Source organism: Ruditapes philippinarum, unplaced genomic scaffold (assembly GCF_026571515.1).
Source record: "Ruditapes philippinarum isolate M1 unplaced genomic scaffold, ASM2657151v2 ctg12231_1_1_1_1, whole genome shotgun sequence".
Lineage (NCBI taxonomy): Eukaryota > Metazoa > Mollusca > Bivalvia > Venerida > Veneridae > Ruditapes > Ruditapes philippinarum.
In genome coordinates, this window is record NW_026860583.1 from 26,943 (window position 1) to 49,700 (window position 22,758).

At 33.5% G+C, this 22,758-nt stretch overlaps 1 protein-coding gene across 1 annotated transcript; it reads right to left on the minus strand.

Annotated features, from left to right (window-relative positions):
* Positions 1-217: 217 nt before the first annotated feature.
* Positions 218-20,517, minus strand: LOC132712683 (activated CDC42 kinase 1-like). The gene is given in 15 exon segments (XM_060695091.1): positions 218-1,061; positions 1,063-1,125; positions 1,127-1,653; positions 1,688-3,058; positions 3,241-3,335; positions 8,168-8,359; positions 9,611-9,705; positions 14,239-14,385; positions 15,069-15,195; positions 15,653-15,744; positions 17,423-17,608; positions 18,081-18,233; positions 18,682-18,873; positions 19,600-19,714; positions 20,371-20,517. Coding segments are annotated over 15 exon segments (3,558 nt in total). The 5' UTR covers positions 20,472-20,517; the 3' UTR covers positions 218-959.
* Positions 20,518-22,758: the final 2,241 nt, after the last annotated feature.

Consider the following 22,758-nt stretch of genomic DNA (forward strand, 5'->3'; position numbering starts at 1 on the left):
TAAAAAAAAATAAATGAGCCGCGTCACGAAAAAACCAACATAATGGGTTTGCGACCAGCATGGATCCAGACCAGCCTGCGCACCCGCGCAGTCTGATCAGGATCCATGCTTTTCGCTATCAGTTTCTCTACCTGTAATAGGGTTTGTAAGCGAACAGCATGGACCCTGATCAGACTGCGCGGATGCGCAGGCTGGTCTGGATCCATGCTGGTCACAAACCCATTACGTTGGTTTTGTCGTGACACGGCTCAAATACATGTATTGATATCAAGCAACATTTATGGATAAATATAAAAGACTATCTGAATACTTTGTAGTGAACTCAATTTGCTGAATACAATTTCCTTTGAATACAAATTCTTTTTAAAACTATTTCACACTAACCCAATGTTTCACTAATATAGGGTGTTATACCTTTCTCAATTAAAATTATATTTTTTGTGCCTAAGAATGGTATTACTATAAAGTTCATAATTATGCTAACCTTCCAGTGGCCGTTTGTGAATTATTTAGTGCAGGTGTTAAGCACCCGAGTAGAACCTAATTAGATATATTTAAAAAGTATACCATGTCACAGGCAGGATTCTTACAGACAGTAGTTTGGGAACAAGTGATTTGAAATTTATGTTCTAAATCACTTGCTCACATAAGCCATCAGCTCTCAAAATTACCTCAGATATACTTCAAATTATAAAAAAAAACATGACTGAACTTTTTTTGGTTGTGTTTTAAGCCAGATCAACACTGTTATAGCCATATGAATACACTGCAGCTTTGACTGACGGAGAAAGACCAAGGTAAAAACACATTCTTATTGCTTTACATCAGGCACAACAGAGTACCTAGGTAGAACCATTGAATACAGCAAATATGGTTAACTTGCATTTCTGCTGAAATCTGAACTAAAAAGTAAAAGATGATTGCTTTGAACAAAAAGAACACCTAGTATTGTTTCATTTTCATACAGCACTTTCCATTGACACTTTTTTCCCAGATCTATAATTATCTAACATAGCAGAGCTTGCATCTTCTAAATTCCATCTTGTGTCAACAAGAAGTCCTATGACAGTAATCCCTAGGTGCCAGACCTAGTCGGAATAATTGTTCAATTTTCAGGTGCTTTATTGCTTTTTTCAACATGACCGTTACAGTGACAGAGTGCTGCATGACACTCTTCATCAGTAAGTCCAATTACAGCTTCCTGTAAAGCTGTAATTTTTTCACGTCGCCAGTTACCATCAGACGCAGTAATATCAGGGTTGTGTGAGTAAGATCTTTTATATTGATTATGTCTATTAGCATTTGGGTATGACTGTGTGACATCGATATTCTGATTTGACCACGAATGATCGCGACTGGAACTATGTTTTGATCTGCTGAACAAATCCTCAGAAGATCGTGTGGTTTTTTCGGTTCTTGACAAAATTTCTCGCGGTAAAACTTGTAGTGTTTCAAAATTTTGATAATCATGAAGAGAGGCGGCACTTTGCTCATCTTGCGATATTTGATTGCCATCAATGGAAAATGGACGAACTTCTGCTGTGGTTCGTCTGGTATTGCTAGGACAGTCTTCTTCGCCCTTTGCTGGAATGAGAAAATAATGTGTGTGACTTAACTGGTGGCCATCTTGAACAATAGGAAAAATGTTTGGCTTTTTTATCTCTTTCACTTACTGTGATCAGAATGCCACCATGTCCTTGACTACTGTAGTCACGAGGAGGAAGTGGCGGAGGAGAGGTGCGCATTCCATTTCCTGCCACCGCTCCTCGAACAGTTTGCTCATCTTCGTCATCGAAATCAGAATCAAAATCATCCCAGTCAGAATAAGTGGATGTAGTGCTCTGAGGCGAATAAATATCTTTTGGTATAGGTAACTTAACGTCGTTCGGATCATCAAACCTTGGAACTTCATCATATTTCGGAATGAATTTTGGTCGCTCATTATTTAGAACACCATCTTCCATTGGAACTTCGCAATACTGAACTGGATATTGTCCCCTTGCAGACGACATATGAGGATTTGCAGACGACATTGGTTGATATGCTTTAGGCCTTACAGATGGGCTATATAACTGTGTTTCATCTGGCACTTGGTCATAAAAAGGTCTATCAGATTTCCCTGATAAAGTCGGGTCAGAACCAGCTTTCCCAGCTTTATTTAAAGAGAAGTTATTTATAGCATCATTCAACCAATCAAATGCTTTATCAACCTTTTTTAACTGCTGAGGTGTGTCATCAGCCTCACTTTGACACGGAACATTTTGATTTTTTAACAAATTCTTGCTAGCGAAATTTGTCTTTCCTTTAGAAAACAACTCTTCAAGAACAGCTTTTGTAGACTGGGTTTTTGTCGGAGTTGACGGAATATTAGGACTGGTACTCGCTGAGCGAACTTTCCTGTCTCGATTTTCAACTTTCGGTGCCGGAGCGTATGCGGAATGAACACTACCAGCATCAGGAGAAGCTGTATTGTCACGTTTTTTATATTCTGGTGGTAACTTAATACCTGTACATTTCGGTGGTGAAAAACTTTGCCAGCTATCTTGACTATGTTGACTGTCTATTGAAGTTGTCCGTCTGTACACTATAGGTTTTGATCGAGGCGGAGTTTGCCGTATTTTATTATTGTCATCCGAGGATTTTATTGACCTACTATATAAACTAGCTGCATCGATTTCAAAAGGGTCTTGTTGGGAGCCAGACTCCCTTATCAGGGGCTGTGGGAGACTTAAGTTCCCGTACTGAGATGATGTCCCAGTTAATAAGCTGTCAAAAAGGGAGGAAATCTCACTTGGGGTAGTGGTTTTATTAGAGTTATTTGCCCCTGACCCTCCATCAGTGTCGTCACTTAGATCTATTAGAGGTTTCTCATTGCTCTCTTTACGGTAAACTTTAGTATGTCCAGAGGTCATAGGCCATGACCTCTCAAGGTCACGAATATCTTGATTTGCATTGGAATTTTTTTGTGATCTAGCATACACAGGTTCGTCTCCACTGTTAGGTTCATTCTGAAACTTGGAATAGTTGAATTGCCGACTAGAAGCATACCCAAATGGTTCTGAAACAGAAATAGATTTAAACAAAGTGGTTCATAAGGCAACTTTCATTTAACATCAGTCACAGTCCCAAAAATTTTATTTTCTAGGAAACTTCTACAAATGTTCAATAAAAGCACAGCATTTATTGGTAAACCGTATGATGCAATTGTAAAATAAAGTATGTGATAGTAAACATTCTTACTTTTAAGTTTTTCCGTATGTATATCTTCAGGAGAATCTGGGGGCGGGGCTTGTCCATGTAGATCAGGAGGCTCCATGGGGTTACGTAAATATACCCTGAAATTCAACATACCTTGTCAATGCAGTATAGAGAAAAATTAATTATATCCAAAACTCATGCATTGCAATCAATGCTACCGTATAAGTACTATTTTCTGCGGGTACTTTATTTCTGCTATTTCTGCGGTTAAAAACAACACCGCAGATTTAAAAACAGCAGAAAATTAAGCCTTTGCGTATTTTTACGTCGAAATATGTCAACAACCGATATTGTATATTAAGTACATTACCATGTACCGTTAGAAAACAAGAGCGATCAGTAATCACATACATGTGTCGCCTCATGATGGCCAATTTCATGTTGGGACAAATTTTGTGACAGACGGACAGACAGACAGACAGTGCACAACTAGACTGGGTACTGATCATTCCTGTAAAGTTTGGATGAAATTGCACCAGTAGTTTATGAGGTGTAGTCCGGACAAGCTTTTGCCTATCTGGCAACACACAGAAAAAACACCTTTTTATCAAAGGGCCATAACTCTGCCAAAAAATCATTCAACCGGAAAACCCGTGCAATATGCCCAAGGACTTGAGCTACAGATCAATCCTGTAAAGTTTCATTGAAATTGCATTAGTGGTATAAGAGAAGTAGTCCGGACAAACTTTAAAAATAACAAGAGCCACCGCCGGGCGGGGGCAACGCTCGACTTTTTACTTTTTCTAAAAGCAAACATAGAAAGGTTTGAACATATCTTAACGTTTCCTTTTTATAAATTTAGTTGGTCTGTCTTGTCACATGAATAGAAACACCCAAATCTATAAATAGCAACACGCAATTCTATAAATAGCAACACGCAATTCTATAAATAGCAACACGCAATGCTATAAATAGAAACACGCAATTCTAAAAATAGAAACACGCAATTCTAAAAATAGTAACAGGCAATTCTAAAAATAGTAACACGCAATTCTAAAAATAGAAACACGCAATTCTAAAAATAGTAACCCGCAATATACGTTGTTGTTGTTGTTGTTGATGATGATATATATATACACACACACACACACACACACACACCAATAAATACATAATTATTGTCATTTAATGCACAAATGTAAGAAAAATTCAGTAATTTAACCTTCAAGGTCAAGGTCATTAAAGAGCCCAAGCAAATTTGGGTTTGATTAACAACAAGGTCTGGTCCTTGAGAATGTTCTGTTAAAATATGAAGTTGGTCCCTTCAATAATAGCAAAGTTACAGTCAGTTACAGGCAAAACAATAAAAATTTCAATAATTTGACCTTCAAAGACAATGCCATTAATGAGTGAAGGTCAAGGTCTGTTGGGTTATTTTTAAGAGTTATCCTTGAAGATTATCACGTTTAAGTTTCAAGACAATCCAATCAAAAATAACAAAGTTACAGCCAATAATAGCCAAAGAAAATGAATATTTCAATAATTTGACCTTCAAAGTCAAGGTCATTTATGAGTGAAGGTCAATGTTTGTATGGTTATTTTTAAGGAATATCCTTGAAGATTATTTTGTTCAAGTTTCAAGACAATCCATTCAAAAATAACAAAGTTACAGCCAATAATAGCCAAAACAAGAGCTGTCTGTAGGACAGCACGCTCGACTATTCTAAGTGCTTGATAGTAAAAGAGCCTTGATAATGTTGAATTTTTTAAGTTCACAAAAGGGCTATTTTTTTTTTATAAATTCATGTTATATGCCTTAGAGAGAGTCTAATTATACAGAATTGGCTTGACTATTCGGAAGGTAATGTCACAAGGTTTTTTTTTATTGAGTATAATAATACTAATTATCTATGAATACATAAATTTGACAGAAAAGGTAGAAAAGCTTGTTATTAAGATGTTTTATCAAGTAAATCACTGTTTTATTATTATGAATGCATAAAGTTGTCCCAAAAAAGGCACAAACCCTTCAGTAGTTAACTTATTGAGATAACAGCTTACAAGCAAAACTTTACCATGAATTTCTAAGTTGAAAAAGGGGAGAAAAATCAGCCTAAATGCAAGATAGAATTATGGATCTTTGTCAGTGACCTAAAATTATGACCCTAAATGCATATGTGAAGTTTAAATAAATATCTTTAATAGTTATTGAGATATGTAAAACTTGCATGTAAACATTAACCAAGAGACTAAGTAGAAAAGGGGATATGAATCAGCCTTAATGCAAGATAGAGTTATGGAACTTGGTCAGTGACATACAATTATGACCCTCCAATTATGACCCTAAGTGCATGTGTAAAGTTTCAAGTAAATATCTTTGAAGACCTTTAACCTTTAACCAAAATTTCTAAGTTTCAAAGGGGCAAATAATTATGCAAATATTGCAGACAGAGTTATGCAATTTTGCAAACTGATGTACATTGTTACTATAAATAAGTATTTTAAATTTCAATTGAATATCTCAAGCAATAATTGAGATATTTGACTTTACAAAAAAACTTTAACCAAAATTTCTAAGTTCCAAAGGGACATAATTCTGTCAATATGGTAGACAGAGTTATCATACTTGTCAATCTGATGTACATTGTTACTATAAATAAGTATTGTAAGTTTCAATTGAATATCTCAAGCAATAATTGAGATATTTGACTTTACAAAAAACTTTAACCAAAATTTCTAAGTTAAAAAGGGGCATAATTCTGTAAATATTGTAGGCAGAGTTATCCAACTTGTCAATCTGATGTACATTGTTACTATAAATAAGTATTGTAAGTTTCAATTGAATATCTCAAGCAATAATTGAGATATTTGACTTTACAAAAAACTTTAACCAAAATTTCTAAGTTAAAAAGGGGCATAATTCTGTCAATATTGTAGGCAGAGTTATCCAACTTGTCAATCTGATGTACCTTGTTACTATAAATAAGTATTGTAAGTTTCAATTGAATATCTCAAGCAATAATTGAGATATTTGACTTTACAAAAAGCTTTAACCAAAATTTCTAAGTTAAAAAGGGGCATAATTCTGTCAATATTGTAGGCAGAGTTATCCAACTTGTCAATCTGATGTACCTTGTTACTATAAATAAGTATTGTAAGTTTCAATTGAATATCTCAAGTAATAATTGAGATATTTGACTTTACAAAAAACTTTAACCAACGCAGACGCCGACGCGGACGCCGGGGCGACTACAATAGCTCTCATATTCTTCGAATAGTCGAGCTAAAAATGAATATTTCAATAATTTGACCTTCAAAGTCAAGGTCATTTATGAGTGAAGGTCAAGGTCTGTCAGGTTATTTTTAAGGGATATATTTGAAGATTATTATGTTTAAGTTTGAAGACAATCCATTCAAAAATAACAAAGTTACAGCCAATAACAGCATGAACAAGCAAAATTTGGACTTTTAACCTTGAAGGTCATTTATGGATGAAGGTCAATGTGGTCTACTGAAAGGTCTTGTCCCAAGGGTTGTTGTGGCCAAGTATGAAGACAATACATCAAGAAATAAAAAAGTTATGATCCAGTACAAGTTTGCGGACAGCAACGGCAACGGCACGGCAACGGCTACGGCAACGGCAACGGCTACGGCAACGCCGCCGCGACTATAACAATACCTCTACTTTTTTTTTTCAAAAAAAAAAAGTAGAGCTAAAAATTATTAAAGGGCCATAACTCTGACAAAAATCACTGAACCAGATAATGCTGACAATAAGCACAACTAGACTTGGTACTGATCATTCCTGTAAAGTTTGGATGAAATTGCACCAGTAGTTTATGAGTAGTAGTCCGGACAAGTTTTGTGACGGACGGACGGACAGACGGATGGACAGACGACAGAGAAGTGATCCCTATATGTCCCCACTACTCCGTAGAGGCGACACAAAAATGTTACTTTGCTTGTTCTCTTTGTTTAAATACTTATTATGTTTGTATGATTTTCGCTCACACTTAGCTAGTTGTGCAATATACATACCCTATTGTATTTGTACAATATCTTGTGTCTACGTGCGATTTTGCCATTGTTTATTATTCACACTTCATATATATGCACGTACAGTAATAGAATTTTGTCATTGCACGTTTAGTAACATACATATACCAATACATGTTGATTACATGTTAACCGGAAGTATTGTAAATGTTACATCAACAAATCTTGAAATGTTGTCTGATTGTGTAATTTTATTTTGTAAAAATATATTAATTAAAATGCAGAAATAAAAAGCATCAATGCCAGAATGATGACACCACAGAAATAAGATATGCAGAAATTTAAAACCCTTTATTTTAACAAAAATCGCAAAATATTAAGCCCGCAGAAATAAGTACTTATACGGTATTACTTAACCATTTGCCCCTCACCGCTGTGAGTTCGAATCCCAACAGGGACTTTGGATTCTTTCATGTGAGGAAGCTATTAGCTAGCTTACGGAACGTCAGTGGTTCTACTCAGGTGCCCGTTCGTGCCTTAAGAAGTGCCCGGGAGGGCACCTGAGGTCTTCCTCCACATGTTAAGTTGGAACATCGCCGAATGACCTATACTGTGTGGGTGTGAAGTAAAACCCAACAAACAGACTATATACACTTTATGTTGTTACTTCATAGACAAGAGCTGTCAGTAAAACAGCACACTCAACTATTCCCAGTGCTTGACAGTAACTGTAAGAAAAGGGGCATTATTCTGTAGAAAGGTAACTCATGAGTTATGGGACCTATGGCCATCATGTTAGATAACAGATAACAAGTGGTGAAGTTTAAATCCATTCACTTCCCTTTTGAAGGTAGCAACTTTCATCCATAAAGTGCGAGGGTGATTACAATAACTCGCCTTATTTTTCGAAAAGACAAGCTAAAATAGATTATCAACAAAAAAAACATCTATTAATTACAAAAATTAGCCATACTCATCAATATATTCAGCATTTCCCCATGACTTCCCTCCAGGGTCCCCATGACCAGTATGTATAAAACTATTCTTTAATGGTTTACTAATATCTGTCGCACAACGTCGCCGCTGAGTATTCACAATGTGACGAGGGAATTGGCCGACTAAATGTGTTCGCTTGTTCTGACCTTTCCACCAGTAACAATCTGGTCTATAGTAATACAAAATATAAACATTATATATACAGAATAATCACATAAACCATTATACAGGAGTGTAACAAATCAATTTGATAAAACAATATAACACTAGTGTAATAACACTTTGACATGGCATCATTTGTGTTGTATACAAAAATAAGCACGCTAGCATTACACTACAGGCACATCAATGAAAAATGACTCTTTTTTTAACAGGAAACTGTTCTTATTTTAGATATGCGATAAAAAGAATACTATATACATGTAGATTCAATTCTAAATTTATTGAACTTTCTGCCAGAGCCTCGCATAATATGATTTTATTGACTTGTTCAAAAGAGTTAGTACTAAATCTACATTTATTCAATATCCTCTATTGAAAAAATCCAAACAAGATTTTTATGAACTTGTTATATGTCTTACTTTCACACACAGTCTGCGAAATAAGGCACATGCCCAAAGCGTGTATAATCCCATTCAGGTCTGCAAAAATTTCAAAGATCATAAGCCCGACGGGCCTTTAAATACAGAATGTGTTTTTTCATATAAAATTAGTTTCAATTTCAATATTTTTCCGAAATTGTGTAATACGTCATCAGTCTATGTTCACCAAGTAAGATTTGCGTAATACGTCATTCAATGATGCATAATCTATATTTATCGTCTTCAGCGATTGATTAGCGTAAATATACTGACAATGCTCGAGTATAATCGTAAATGTTTGTTAGTTAAACAGCAAAATATCGAAAATTTCCGTTAGAATACATTTATTTTTAGATTGACCCATTTAGATTTAAAAAAACAAACATGAATCAGCTATATTACACGTCTGAAGCGAAACCGGGAAACATTGAATGCAACAATGCAACGCTTGCTTTGTTGTTATTCGTTTTCATATTTCAAACAAATAAAGTGGAAAGCAGTAGATTGACAAGTAATGATGAATAGTATATAACAACAGAAAGGAAAACTGGCAGACTTTCCATGCATTTGTGCCTGAATTGAATCTTGTTGTTGTAAATAAAACTGTTGTTTTTATTTTGCAGAATAAATTTTAAAATGTTTTGGGCCTATGATTATCTGTCCGGGCCTATACTTTTGCCTAAGTTAAAGGCCCAAATTGCCTATGATCTAAAAAAGTTATTTCGCAGACTGCACACATAATCAAAACATCATTATATTGCTACAACATTAAACATTTAAATTACTTTAGGTAATCTGTTTCTAAAACATTTTGTAAATAAAATCAAAGCATGAGTTACCTCCCCTCAATCACAGTCACATGATCTCCCTCCTCTACAAACAGTTTACCGTCTTCACTGAAACTCTGTTGTGCTTTGACATCCATTGGACGTACCTAAAATATTAATACATCATTAATAATACGTCATCAATACATGATGATGATCAGTCAAGGGAGTCTCACCTTCAGATGAGAATAAAACCAATGTACCTATCGTCTTGCAATGAAAATATTCTTTTCCACTTAATTATCACAAAAGCCAGGTCCATAGACTTAGATTTTCACCTCATCATTATACAATAATTGTACCCTGATGGTATGAGAAATGTTTATTGGTCAAGGAAATACTTCTGTTTTCTATGTACTTGTTTTGACATGTTTCAAATTAAAATCTAATTAAACGAATCAATAACAAAAATGCACATACCGGCCATTTTTATACAAAATTAGGACCCCTGTCTTACAAGCAATCCGTCTTAAAAGTGAGTAAATGTGGTATTTAGATTAACATGACAAATTTATGTCAAAAGTATACAAAATTTTCACTTTTAATCTGAATATGTGTATCATAAAAGAAAAAAGGTTCTAGAATAAATTATGAAAATTGGTGCTTGTCATTTCAGTGAAATGCCTGAAAGCATTGCATGCCTTATAATGACAAAGATTCTATGAAAAATAGTCATAGAAAAAAGGGTTTTCCTTTGCTTTAGGCTGGATCAACTAATGAAAGAGGTTTGAAATAATGTCAGGTACAGATAAAGATGCTTGGAAACTTTACTTGTATGAAAGGGAAATCATATGTTTTACAGACAATGGAAACAGACAAAGGGTTTAACAATTTAAAGAAAAGGGTGTAACTTAGCTTTGGGGTGTAAGGAGTAGATGCAAAAAGAGAGAAAAGAATGTTATTTATAGAGTAAGGATGATGCATGGATAAAGTTTCTGTGGATTTCAACATATTCAATAAATCTGAAATTCCATCACAAAATCTATATATTTTAGTTGTTTAATGATAAAAATATTTTCCTATCTCATCAATGAGAAGTATTGTTTTAAAAAAGTATTCCATTTCAACAGGTGCAACACTGCACAACGTGTTCTAAAATTTTTAATGAATCCTTTGATAATGCAAAATGACATTTGAGACACTGTTATTGTATCTAACATCTACATATGTATATATAAACTGCCTGTTTGTAACATATGTGTAACATTGATTGGTAAACCATGATGTTTTTAAACTATACATATTTATATATATTCTATAAATACATGTAATAATTCTTTTTCAATCAAAAATCAAAGGAAGCAATTAGTCAGTATTATGAATTTATTATAAAGATAACAGTCAGGTTGTATGGCTGTTTATAATACTGCATGTTTGCAACATCACTTTTCATTGGATAATGGTGAGGTTTATATAATCTATATACACAGATGTTGTCAAGTTATGACAAAAAATCCCTTTTTTCTCTCTACAAAAAGGAGGTTTGTTGTATTTTAAATTTGTTATAAATATTCCTTGCAGGTAATATGACCGTATATAAAAGGTTGTTTGCTATATAAACCAAACCTAGCCACTGGGGTTATATATACACAACTGTTTATATAAAGCCATATAACCTGTCAAAAATCTTTATAACTTATTATATAAACAGATGTTTCCTATATAACCCCTGAATAGTCAGTCTGGTTATATTACCTTACAACCATTAATAATGGGTCATATAACCTGTCAAAATTCTTTATAAAGTAAAATCATAATGTCTGGAAACAAACATTTGATGAACTTTGAACAACTGGCTAACATAGCAATGGGTGAATATCATTTTTGTCTGGTGATATCATGCAGTCTACAGACATGCTGCAGTGAAGATTAGGCTCCTATTGGCTCATGAATAAATTAGGAAACAGTGTTTACCTTTAATTTTCCTTCAGTCTGATAGCAATAATATAAAAATGAATTTTGCAAGTTTTTTAATAACATGCATTCCATTTTTTTATACTACATATCTTATATATATAATAATTTAACATGACTTTTAACAAAAAACACTCAATTAAAGACTTCAAAATGATTATTTTAAGACTGAAAAATTAATTTAACAGACAAAAAGTTTAGGGAAAACAAGAGCTGTAGGTGGGATAACATGCTCGACTTTTCTCAGTGCTTGATAGTAAAACAAGAGCCTGGATAACATAAATAATTTTAAGTTCAACAAGAGCTGTCGGTAGGACAGCAACGCTCGACTATTCTTAGTGCTTGATAGTAAAAAAACTGCTTGATAGAGTTACCTCCTCCTGTTTACAGGTTGGGGTCATGATGGTGAACAAGTGTGCAAAGTTTCAAAGCCATATGTCAATGGACTTTGAAAATATTTGAACTATTACAAAAACTTTAACGTAAATTCTAAGTCGAAAAAGGGGCATAATTCTGTCAAAATGCTTGATAGAGTTACCTCCTCCTGTTTACAGGTTGGGGTCATGATGGTGAAGAAGTGTGCAAAGTTTCAAAGCCATATGTCAATGGACTTTGAAAATATTAAAACTATTACAAAAACTTTAACGTAAATTCTAAGTCGAAAAAGGGGCATAATTCTGTCAAAATGCTTGATAGAGTTACCTCCTCCTGTTTCCAGGTTGGGGTCATGATGGTGAACAAGTGTGTAAAGTTTCAAAGCCATATGTCAATGGACTTTGAAAATATTTGAACTATTACAAAAACTTTAACGTAAATTCTAAGTCGAAAAAGGGGCATAATTCTGTCAAAATGCTTGATAGAGTTACCTCCTCCTGTTTCCAGGTTGGGGTCATGATGGTGAACAAGTGTGTAAAGTTTCAAAGCCATATGTCAATGGACTTTGAAAATATTTGAACTATTACAAAAAATTTAACGTAAATTCTAAGTCAAACAAGAGCTGTCGGTAGGACAGCAACGCTCGACTATTCTTAGTGCTTGATAGTAAAAAAAATGCTTGATACAGTTACCTCCTCCTGTTTACAGGTTGGGGTCATGATGGTGAACAAGTGTGCAAAGTTTCAAAGCCATATGTCAATGGACTTTGAAAATATTTGAACTATTACAAAAACTTTAACGTAAATTCTAAGTCGAAAAAGGGGCATAATTCTGTCAAAATGCTTGATAGAGTTACCTCCTCCTGTCTACAGGTTGGGGTCATGATGGTGAACAAGTGTGCAAAGTTTCAAAGCCATATGTCAATGGACTTTGAAAATATTTGAACTATTACAAAAACTTTAACGTAAATTCTAAGTCGAAAAAGGGGCATAATTCTGTCAAAATGCTTGATAGAGTTACCTCCTCCTGTCTACAGGTTGGGGTCATGATGGTGAACAAGTGTGCAAAGTTTCAAAGCCATATGTCAATGGACTTTGAAAATATTTGAACTATTACAAAAACTTTAACGTAAATTCTAAGTCGAAAAAGGGGCATAATTCTGTCAAAATGCTTGATAGAGTTACCTCCTCCTGTCTACAGGTTGTGCTCATGATGGTGAACAAGTGTGCAAAGTTTCAAAGCCATATGTCAATGGACTTTGAAAATATTTGAACTATTACAAAAACTTTAACGTAAATTCTAAGTCGAAAAAGGGGTATAATTCTGTCAAAATGCTTGATAGAGTTACCTCCTCCTGTCTACAGGTTGGGCTCATGATGGTGAACAAGTGTGCAAAGTTTCAAAGCCATCTGTCAATGGACTTTGAAAATATTTGAACTATTACAAAAACTTTAACATAAGTGGTTACGCCGACGCCGACGCTCGGGTGACTGCAATAGCTCTACTTATTCTTATCGAATAGTCGAGCTAAAAAGGGGCATAATTTTGTCAAAATGCTTGATAGAGTTACCTCCTCCTGTTTACAGGTTGGGGTCATGATGTTGAACAAGTGTGCAAAGTTTCAAAGCCATATGTCAATGGACTTTGAAAATATTTGAACTATTACAAAAACTTTAACGTAAATTCTAAGTCGAAAAAGGGGCATAATTCTGTCAAAATGCTTGATAGAGTTACCTCCTCCTGTCTACAGGTTGGGGTCATGATGGTGAACAAGTGTGCAAAGTTTCAAAGCCATATGTCTATGGACTTTGAAAATATTTGAACTATTACAAAAACTTTAACATAAGTGGTTACGCCGACGCCGATGCCGACGCTCGGGTGACTGCAATAGCTCTACTTATTCTTATCGAATAGTCGAGCTAAAAAGGGCCATAATTCTGTCAAGATCCATTTTCGAGTTAGGCTTTGGACAGTGACTCCTATTATGCTCTTGAATTAGTGTGTAAAGTTTCAACTCATTTGGTAGTTTTGAAATTACCAACTTGGACACATAAACTCAACCAAAGTGTGACACCAAGGAATATACTGACGCCTAGGTGACCTCCCTATATCTTCAAATAGATGAGCTAACTAGAAATGTGTCCACTGCACATGGATGCCCCTACATTCTACTCTTTTGCTAGTTTACCAACAGACAGCAAGAAAGTGGGACAGACACATTATGGCAAATCTATATGCCTCTATCCTTAAGATAGATCATATACATGTATATATAGAATACATATTTTGCTTTTTCACAATAAGGAATTTTCACACAACATGATAAATTAGGAACACCAAAGTCAACAAACCTCACACAGAAAATCTTTGATGGCCAAGAAAGAGGGTCTATCGGCAGGTTTTTGTGCCCAACATTGCAACATAAGCTGATATATCTCACTAGGACACAAGTCTGGTTTAGGTAACCTCTCCCCTTCCACATCTATCTTACGTAAAATCTGAAACATAAAAAAAGTTTGGTTACAACACCTTACAAACCTGTTAATATGAAATAATAAAAAACTATTTTTATTAATCTTTTTTTGTAATTTCATTGAGATCACCATCACTGTCAAAATGTTGCAAATTGTTTCAAAAGACACTTTCCGGAACTCGGCAAATGTGGGTTTTTCCCCAGCCATTCCAAACAAGCTTTCAACTTTATAGCTTCAAGGTGCACTTCCTGTCACAATAGATTAGTCACCCTTTTGTGCTTATTTTCGAAGCTGTGATTGTAAACGTTTGTTTATACCTATGGATTAAAATATTCTTAATTCCAGAGTAAGTCCATTAAGTGTTATCAATACATGTCATTAGGGAAGACACATACATGTACTTACCATTGAAAACAATAACTACTTATGAAACAGAATCAATGCTTGCCTATTATCAGAGCTAGGTAGATAAAGAAATATACTCAATAATATTGTCCCGACTTTTTAAGCCGATAATATTTCAGTCAAAATCTATGCTACAGTCATGAGTCTTAGACAATGATCTAAACTTCTGATGCAGAACTCATTCATAAACTTTGAAATGAATGACACATAGAACTATACAACACTTAAAAGCTTTGTAAAAACAGACTCAAGTTTGAATTGTGACATATATTTTTTTTGTATATGGAAATGTATTGAAGTACCTGTGAACCATTATAACCTAGCCAGGGCTCTTGTCCCAGGGTAAACATCTCCCATAACGTAACACCGTACATCCAGGCATCACTAGCATGTGAAAACTGACGAGATTTCAAACTCTCTGGAGCACACCTATACATACATAAAACAGCATTATTTCCTTCCTTTATTGGTATAAACATTATTTAAGCTTGATTGCGAAACAACTTCTTTCAACTTACAAATCTATATTAATCACTTTTAGGTCCTCTTCTTGGAACCATAGTACTAATGTCATGTGAAAGAAACATGGGCGTGACCCGATTTGGGTCTTGGACCCATGCCCCCTGGGTGGAGAGGCAGACATCTTAACCACTAGGCCACTGCTTCCATTGAGAATGAGAATTTCTTACTTTATCTTAACATTACCAATATTACGACCTTGTCAAGAAGTGTTTTTATGATATATTTTAATCTTACATACCAAACCTGTATGCATAATTATGCATTTGAAAACCATACATGTAAACTTTAAGCATCTTTATGTATTTAAAAATCTGTAAGCATAATTATCTATTAGGAAATCTCTGAGCATAAACATGCAACTTACCAAGCAAAAGGCACTTTCTTGTGTTCCTGCATCACATAGTGATCTTCTTGACTAGGTAATGCACGCATCAATCCAAAATCTCCTATTTTTATCTAAATCAAACAATACTTTTCATGACCATGTTGCTAATGTTTTCAATGACCAAAAAAAAAATCAGTAACAACTAAAATAATTTTTATCCAAACTATGTATTCTTAATGTATAAAAAATACAAATGTCTTTATGAAAGAGATCTGCTTATAAGATAACTACTCCTAAAGAGATTAATATGCAACCTATAGATTTGAAGCAAAACTGTTCTAAAGGCCATTATATTTAAATAGTAGCAATAGCAGAAATTTCAGGGCATTTAGCAATGGACCGAAAACTATTTATCTATTTACAGAGTGCCGTCTGCAGCAGTCAAGTAACAAACCACATATCGAGCATTTTTGCAATCAAAGGTGTCAACCTTGTTTAAATCTGTGCATTGAGCAAAACTGTCGTAGGTGATGAAATGTTATTACAAAATGTTTCATTTATTTCTATAAAAATAAATTACAAATAAAATTTCATTTATTTCTATGAAAATAAATTACAAACAGACCTGGGGTAATCATTAATTGTAATCATTGATTTTTTAATTGATTACATGATTACACTGTAATCATCATGTAATTGATTACCTTGTCCAAAATTGATTACATTAATTGTAATTAATCAATGACAGCTAAAATTCTGTCAGTAATCATGATTACAATTTGATTGACATTGATTACTTTCAAATTAAACAGGAAACTATTTTAATTCAAATGATGCCATTATTTTACATGATACAGTGTAACTTTTGTTTTACATTTATACAGTAAAAGCCTTAATTAAGACCATCATCTGGGCTGGACCAACATGGTCTTAATTGTGGGGTGGTCTTAACTGTGAACATTCTTATCATTGCTTGTACATACTTTAAGACAATGGTCTGTTTTAGTCATTTTGTTTGGAAAAAAAAACCAGTATGTATCTTAAGCTACAAGCGCAATATAAAAGACACTATAAAAGTATGTTTTGATATCTGATGAGAGGAAAACATATAATGATATTTCTGAAAAAAATTTATCTTAAAATTCTCTTTGGTCAGATTTCAATATCAATTATTATATGACGTACATAAATCACCTATCAAATAAAAATTAATTCTTCACAAAAAATAAATTTGCTAGAAGCAACATTCTAAACACTCTAAAATTTACCTTCTCACCTTATTTCATACAATAACCCAATAATAACAGTTTTTCACACCTTGTGAAATTAAGTGTCATGCAAAGCATTCAAGCAGATCACAACAACAAATTTAAGATCTAGATAGGTGTTGATTTTAATATCAGTGGTCTCAATAGTTGAGTCAAATTAAAAATAAAGCAAAGAATTTGGACTGAATTAGGTAGTCTTAAAAGTGGATAAGCAGTTGTTCTTAATTCTGGATCATGTAACAATTGACACAAAGAACCTTGTAAAAAAATAGTCTTATTAAGGGGGTGGTCTTAATTCAGGTATGGTCATCAGTAGGGATTCTACTTTACATTGAATGTAATCAATTATCAATCAATTACTCTCTTAGAGTAATTGTAATTCAATTGATTACAGAGGTAAGTCTGAGTAATCAATAGTAATCAATTACAATAAAATCAGAAAGTAATTGTAATTAAATCAATTACTGATCAATGTAATCATCCCCAGGTCTGATTACAAATCACTTTAATAAGATATTACAAACTATAATGTGTATATCACCTTTTCTCGCGACATAAGTAATACATTTCTACAGGCCAGATCTCTATGTATGAACCTCTTTGTTTCTAGGTAGTTCATTCCTTGTGACACCTGTACGGCATAGTCACACAGTTCCGACACCAATATCCTGTCCTGCTCCTTACGCATGAAATCTATGAGAGCACCAAGGGGAGCTAACTCTGTTACCTTAAATATTTAGGATAATATATAATCAGATTAAGTCAGGTAATCAGATTCAGTTAGGTAACTAAATGTTCATAAATGTTCACATAAAATTACATGCAAATAAAATAAAAACTTTGATAATAAATAGTGATGATTCTGTTTAAAAATTTGAACACATATATGTTTTTTAAAAACCTTGAAGCAAACTGAATGAAAAGCTAAGTTTTTATCAGCATTAAATTATAAAGCATTTGCCATGCTTAACATCTTAAATTGACTTGCCCATCTTTCAATTTGGACTAAAACCATTCATCATTTTTTGAACAAATATTAAAATAAGTACTGACTAAATAGTTAACAGTGCAGACCATGCTTATATAGTACAGATGTGCCAGTAATTATGGTCTGCACTGGTTACATCAACTTGCAAGGTCTGTTGCCACCAGCAACCATGTCAAGCAGGCTATTGGTTAAAATAAAGATATATATATACCATCATGAGAGGTGTAGACAGGACAATGCCGTATAACCTGATGAGGTTAGGATGATCTAAGTGATGCATGACATTAACTTCCTTCACAAAATCTTCAAACGCTCCAGGTAACGCTAATGCATCATTTCGTAAAATTTTTACAGCTACTAATTTCTGAAAGTTAGAATGATAACACACATTGATATTCTGATTTGCTTTAAAAAAGTGCATGCATATTGTTACAGTTACAATTATGAAAAAATATTTGATAGACAGCTTTCCACCTAGCACTGTCTAAAGAAATTTGCATTTTCAGAATTATCATCATGTTGTGATGAATGTTGATTATCTAGAATATACTTACACCAAAATTAGCTATATAATTTGAAAATAAGTACATCTGAAATTAATTTCATAGAGAAAAAGCATTTTTCCTCAAATGGAGGGAAAACATTTTTCCTCAAATGGAGGGAAAGGATTTTTCTTCGCATGAATGGAAAGCATTTTTTTCACAAAGCATTTTTCCTCAAATGAGGTCAATGGCTGAAAAATTTTATTTTACTAGATATTAGCCATTATGATACAAATCATTATTTCCACAAGACCAAAGAAAATATCTCACCTTTTGACCTGATGGTGTTGTCCAATCACCTTTCTTCACCACACCAAAACTCCCATTACCAATTTTACCATATATAAAGAGAGAGTTCTCGGCTATGAGGCAGGTCAGTGCTTGATCCATGTAACCTGATAACCGTGGTGAACCACTTCCTGACTTCTTACTGCCAGTCTTTTCTGGTACTTTTGGTAAAATCTGAAAGGATTAAACAACTGTTTTAAATAAGGAGTCTATCTGTAATTTTTTTATACTTCCAACAGCCATTATAGCATATGTTTAGTACAGTTGCAAGTTAATAATATCAGAAAACCTAAAAAACCCTACATTAGTATTATTTAAATTAGTTTTTATAGAAAAAAAGAACTTTCAGGAGAAAAACCTGGAATTCAGGCAAAATGCCTGAAAATGTGTACCTATGTTTAGTACAATGGACTTTTCTGAAGTAATATTTAGAACTGCCCTGTGAAGGTTTATACATTTATACAATTTAACAATGAAATTATCAAAATATAATTTACAGTCAGCAAACTATATTTGGATGAGAATGAAAACAATATATCATTGATCAATGAATGAAAAGCTGTGCATGAATATGGAAAGTGCATCAAACTTTGCCTACAGTGTTTTAAAGAAGTTATGATCTGGTGATGTCATAGAGGAGTGTGTATGCAGCATGGCAGAAATTAGTAGAAAACAGCTTAACCACCATGAAAAAATTAACAAAATAAATTTAAATAAACATCTAGCTAAATCAATCAAATTTTGTTTGTTTGTGTTTTTCTTTTTCAATAATTTCACTTATTTAAATATAGAAATAATATAACTTAAATCATTCTACCTTACAACAATACAAATCTATTACAGAACATGTTTTACCCCAAAAATGTTTAACAATTACCTACCTTTCAAGTATTGTCTTACTTTAGTAACAGTAGTTTTCTTTCTTTTGACAGCGTCCATTAGTCTACGTACAGCTGGTTTACCCATACCAATCTTCTCCAAGTCCTCTGTCTTCACATAATCAAAGTGGGCAATCCTGAATCATATATACAGTAATTACAACTATACCATAATGAGGGAAAACAATGCAAAAATGCAATATTTCAAGAATTTATTGCATCAAAATGCTTGTACACAAAAGTAACGATACTTTCACTAAATGTTTAATAAATAGGGTGAGGTGATATCTAATTCTATTTTAGCATACTATTAAAAAGAAGAAAACTTGGAAATGCATTTCATATCTCCTTTATTACAATTTTCTTGAATGTGTTTGATACTTGTTCACAGCTTTCTGATACATGTACTATGGTATACACTGTCAATGTATACACAATCTGATCTTTTTTTATACAAAAAGCAACAAATCAAGGTAATTTACAATTTTTGTGAAAATTGCATGTACACACAAAAAATAGTCATGGTAAGCAACAGTTGCCATGGTCCTGCAATGTTAAAAATTTGTCATGGCAAAATTTCATAAATTTTAGGATTAAATTTAAACATTATAATGGCACCTATAGTATATGTTCGATTATTGTTTAATTAATAAAATGTGTTTTCAATTTTTTAAGAAACATTTGCCATGGAAAAGTTACGAAAATGTTTGCCAGGTTTGCCATGGCAAGGTTTTTTTGCCACATGGCAAACACCAATGTATCACTTTCTGTTTTAAACCCTAGATAAAGTTACCTTGTAACTTGAAGATCATCTCTAAGTTTGGAGAAGAACTGGTCTAGTTGCACCTCTGTCAGTAGTTCATATAACCACTCACTATTCTCCCCTGTCTCCATTGTTGATTAAAGGTCTGAAAACCAAAAATATATCAATATGGGTATTTAAATACTATTTTAATATTTACTGTAAAAATTATAAATTTATAAACACTCAAAAGAAGAAATAATTCAAAGCTGCTAATAAATTATCTGATTATGTATTACTAGATAAAAGTAATTATTGCCACTTTTTTTTTTTTTATCTTTCTATTGCAAATTTTTATGAGTGACTTTCTCATGAACATGCACAATGAGAATTTAACTCGCGAAATTAAATTTACAGGGTTCTAATTTCAGATTGCATCGTCCATGAATTTTGCATTCATGCACCATAATCAATGACATCAAGTGTGTTTTATCTGAATTATCAAAAATTACAACTTTCTTGATCATCTGTGGTGGACTTTTCAATTTATTTAAAATAAATGAAAGAATTTTTTGAGATTTTACTTGCAAAAGCTTGATTTGCCAGGACAGGTTGCTTCAAAAAACTTATCCTTTAAATCATGTTTTAACTTTACTTGTAAAAGCAGACAAGTGCATAGAACTACGAGTCGACAGTGACACTTTCTTCACAATTCAATTTCACTTGCAAATATTTGAGCCAAGATTAGGTTCCTAATAACACTAAATGATTTTACAATCAGTGTCATTCATTCATAATCATATTTACTTTTACAGTTCATTTAAAGTTTTTGCCAAAGTCAAGTGACCTAACTATAGCAGAGTGGAAGGGTAGTAAGGATAAAATAACTGCATTTCTACTGCTAAGCAGATAACAGTGTAGGCAATTTTATAGGCAATTGATCTTTGGACTTGCTCTATCTTATAAATTATACAACAATGACAATCATGAGTATTTAAACTTTACATGTGCAGAGCATTGGTCTGACCACTCTACTCATTTCATTAATTAAATGTGAACTGTTCACAGTTTGACCCATTTAACTGATTTTACCTATTTTCAAACCATTGAAAAAGACATCACCCAAAAAATATCTTATTGTCTCTTTGACAAATGTAATATTGTTAGATATTCACTAATTATTTCATAGGATGCATTTGTTTCACCATCCAATTTAAAGGTAATCCATTTCGCTGATCTTTATTTTATGTCGCCAATGCTTTTCAAATACTGCAAAGCATTGAACGAGTATGTTGGAAATGTACTGGGCAGGAACCAGTTTCCGGACATAATTCGAGTTTTTTTAATTGTCTATTTTTTAATAATAAACATGCATTAATAAAACTAACATACCAAAAACCTGAGCTCAAACTACGTCTGATAACACAATTAATACTGCCTGGTGACGTAAGCAATGTACAAACTGAAGGGTTAAATTAGGTCATCAAAATTGTAAATTGTTCACTCTTGCAGAACCAGTTTCCGGACATATATTAGGCTGCTATTCATATCTGTTTGTAACTGATAATTATTCTAATATAACAAAAAATTTCTTCTCACATATTAGCATTTTTATATAATTAATCTGATTTACTGAAAAATGTTTATGATAGGAAAAATAACGATCATGTGAAGGGTCTCGGAATGACTGAAGAGTGAAACGGATATTTTTCTGTGTACGAACAGCAACGAAGTGCGAAAGTGGAAGTAAACCTAGCTAAACACCCGTTTTTTTCCGATACGTTACAGATTAGCTCTGGCGGATGACACCCAATGAACTTCGAATGAAGTACATTGTGCATTAATTGCTACCCCAAATTATATCCCGAAATAAACAAAATATTGCGCATGCGCAGAACAAATTACATGCCCCAAAGGGATATAAGGCTGTTTTTAAAACACAGGTACAGTACTGGACACGCGAAACCCGCAAAAGTCGCGTTATGCCGCGAGTGTAGTCTATGTCGCGACGGGACACTTCGCGGTAAACATCGCCGCGTGCAAGTTCGCACGAATTTCGTGGCGGGTCACGAAAAATAGCCGCGATTTAATCGCCCGTAATTTACGGCGAATTCTTTCAGCAATAATTGTATTAGAAAGTACTACTTGGTCCTTAATTCCCGTGGTCTTTAATTTGAAAAACTTTAAAAAAAATCTTGTTAAACGTCTTGTATATTTATAAATATTTAGCATTTGAACATGTACAGGGTATACAGTTTTGTATATTAAAACAAGCAATCAGGTGCTGGTGAAAAATTAGTTACAATAAAACGAGATTGAAATTACAAAAGGTAAATTGGTACTTACATCAAACGAACGCACGATAACAAATTGTCCAATTGTTATTTTGATAATAATACAAATGTTAATTAAAATCCATTGTTTACTTTCGCGACATAT